Source organism: Dipodomys ordii, unplaced genomic scaffold, assembly GCF_000151885.1.
Source record: "Dipodomys ordii isolate 6190 unplaced genomic scaffold, Dord_2.0 Scaffold19, whole genome shotgun sequence".
In the NCBI taxonomy this organism is placed as follows: domain Eukaryota; kingdom Metazoa; phylum Chordata; class Mammalia; order Rodentia; family Heteromyidae; genus Dipodomys; species Dipodomys ordii.
The window spans coordinates 16,078,187-16,081,287 of NW_012267235.1; the positions used below are offsets into that span (position 1 = coordinate 16,078,187).

The window sequence follows — 3,101 nt, forward strand, 5'->3', positions numbered from 1 at the left end:
CTGTGGCTCAAGTGGTAGAGCGCTAGCCTTGAGCTGAAGAGCTGAGGGACAGCACCCAGGCCCAGAGTTCAGGCCCCACAACCAGACCCCCCCAAAAAAAATCTGATCGGGTGACTCCTATTCCTGCCCTGCTCTCCTGACTGTCCTTGAAAAGACTACAGGCAGGTTTTTCCTGTCCTTACGATGGCACTAGTGAGGATCGTTATGGGAATTACTGCTTAGTGCATATGATATGTATAATTCCATGAAGGGCACCACATGCTTTACTTTGGCCAGTGGCCAAAGTGGTATGTCCATGTTATAGGCCAGGTCTGTGAATATCTTTGTTGGCTGTCCTGGTTGTGTGGAAACATCCCAGCATCAGCCTTTACTCCTAATTGTACTTAAGACAGGAGACAGGAGAGGCCAAATATCCTCAGGAGAAGGTTAAGAGGCAGGGCTACTGGGAAAGTTGAAGCCTCTTTCACCTCACTGACCCTTACTCCTCTGGTTACAGCTGCCCTACGAGAAGGCCTGCAAGAACAAGCTGTTTTGCATTGCTGAGTTCCAGTTGGCCACCACCATCTCTCAGTGAGTTTGATCCTGTCTTTATAGTTAACTTCATCCTGGGCAAACACCTCCTGGAGCCATTATAGTCCCTTCTACCCTCACCCCTTTCCCATGGAGTATTGGCATTGATTATCTCATTGATACGGAGATATGAATTCTTATTTTACAGGTCAGAAATCTGACTCACCAGGCTCTGGTGGCTCATGCCTGTAATTCTAGTTACTTAGGAAGCTGAGATCTGAAGATTGCACTTTTTTTCTTTCTGTTGCTCATGGGGCTTAAACACAGGGCTTGGAAGTTGTTTCTGAGGCTTTTTAGTTCAAGGATGGCTAGTGCACTACTATTTTGAGCCACAGCTCCACTTCCGGTTTTCTGGTTGTTAATTGGAGATAAGAGTTCTCATGGACTTTCCTGCCTGAGCTGGATTTGAACTGTAATCCTCAGATCTCAGCCTCCAGAGTAGCTAGGATTATAGGTATGAGCCACCAGTGCCCAAGGATTGCAGTGGTAGAAGTCCTGCCTTGAATGAAAAAACTAAAGGGCAGCTTCCAGACCCTGTGTTCAAGGCCCAGTACCAGTGTGTGGGCACACACACTCAAAAAAAGAACTGAGGGCTGGGAAGGTGGCTCAATGGTAGAGCGCTTGCCTTGCATGCTTGAGGCCCTGGGTTCGCTTCCTTAGCACCACATAAGCAGAAGAAAAAAAAAGCCTGAAGTGGCGCTGTGGCTCAAGTGGTAGAGTGGTAGCCTTGAGCTGAAGAGCTGAGGGACAGCACCCAAGCCCAGAGTTCAGGCCCCACGACCGGACCCAAAAAAAAAAAAAATTTAAAAAGAACTGGACTGATAAGGCAAGCTTGGACATGTAGTTGTCTTAAAAATCCTTTTCTGGCAACTAGTGCCATGTGTATATCATGACACTGATAGCCAGTTGGCCAGAGTTGGCATCTGTGAGGAAGGACACTTTCTCAAGTCCTGGTAAGCCCTCCCAGGCTCACATTTTAGATGTGGACAGCTAAATACTGCCCACTGAGAACCCAATTTATGACCTTTGAGTGCTTTGGAACACTGCCCAATGAGCAGACACAGCTGTTTTTAACAGGGAATTAATTACAGACATAACTACTGTTTAGCTAATTCCCTGTGAAATGAAGCACACACAAAGCTTGCCCTGCATTGCCCTCTAGCGGATAGCATGCCTTTAACTTGCAGACACGGACCTAATGAAAACTATAGGCCCTCTCCTTAGGAGAGCACATGTGCATCCATAAATGCTTGCATCCTAAATCCTTCTGAAACTGTCACTCAGATTAAGAAACTCTGCCACATATTCTAGTGATGCTCCGATCTCTTTGTAGGAATCTAGAACAGTATAACCAACCTTTAGCACTTCTACCTTTTTATCCTATAGGCATCTCTGCTCATGTCTCACACTGAACTCATCTTCCTCCATCCTGGGGTCTCTTCCTGTGCTCTCTTCCCTGGTGAAAACCATCCAAACTAGATGTTCCAAATGTGTCCTTTTGTCTGTGTGTGTGTGTGTACACCAGTCCTGGGACTTGCACTCAGGGCCTAGGCATTGTCACTGAGCTACTTCTGCTCAAGGCTGCACTCTACCACCAGAGCTACAGATCCACTTCTGGCATTTTCAGTGATTAACTACAGCTAAGTCTCACAGACTTCCCTGATGGGGCTGGCTTCAAACCATGATCATCAGCTCTTGGCTTCTTGAGTAGCTAGGATCACAAGTGCGAGCCATCGGCCCCTGGCTCCAAATTTGTCCTTTAATCCTCTCTCTGATCTCCCAGCTTTATCATCTCTGATTTTCCTCCCTGCTTACATCTCCACTACTGCTGTCTTAATGCAGGCATGTATCTACTGTCTCTTGCATGGATTTCCATAGTAGGCCCTGTCTCTATCTTTCCCTCAACCAATTTCAGCTGATAAAATAAAAACACAACAAAACAGTAACAAAAGATATGCCACATGACTTCCCAGATTTGCATATCCCATCTTTAGACATTAAAATCGTGCTTGTCCTGGGGCTTGAACTTGAGGCATTATGCTTTTGCTTGACTTTCTCACTCAAGGCTAGTACTCTATCACTTGAATCCACACCTCTACTTCTGGCTTCTTTCTGGTTAATTGGAGAAGAGTCTCTTGGATTTGTCTGCCTAGACTAGCTTTGGACTTCAACCCTCAGATCTCAGCCTCCTGAGTATTAGGATTACAGTGCCTGGCCATTTTTGGACACTGCAAATAGTTAAAATTGTTTCCTTGTTTGGTGTAGTAGTGCATGTTTGTAATACAACACACAGAAGGGTGGACAGGAGGATCGAGAGTTCCAGTGTACTACAAAGCAAGATCCTGTCTCAGAAAACCATTATGCTGTTACTATGTTGTCCTACTATGTTGTCAACTACTTAAGTCTCTTGGCAGTCAGGGGAAGTTCTTTTTTTTTTTGGGGGGGGGGTCTGGTCATGGGGCCTGAACTCTAGGCCTGGGCCCTGTCCCTCAGCTCTTCAGCTCAAGGCTACCACTCTACCACTTGAGCCA

General features: G+C 46.2%; 1 protein-coding gene across 1 annotated transcript in view; it reads left to right on the top strand.

Annotated features, from left to right (window-relative positions):
• Itgae (integrin, alpha E (antigen CD103, human mucosal lymphocyte antigen 1; alpha polypeptide)) overlaps window positions 1–3,101 on the top strand; it is a 55,250-nt gene that overhangs the window by 29,654 nt on the left and 22,495 nt on the right. The window contains exons 19-20 of the mRNA XM_013013157.1: window positions 497–570; window positions 2,413–2,416. Of these exons, the coding sequence (XP_012868611.1) occupies window positions 497–570; window positions 2,413–2,416 (78 nt within the window). The remainder of the gene's footprint in view (window positions 1–496; window positions 571–2,412; window positions 2,417–3,101) is intronic.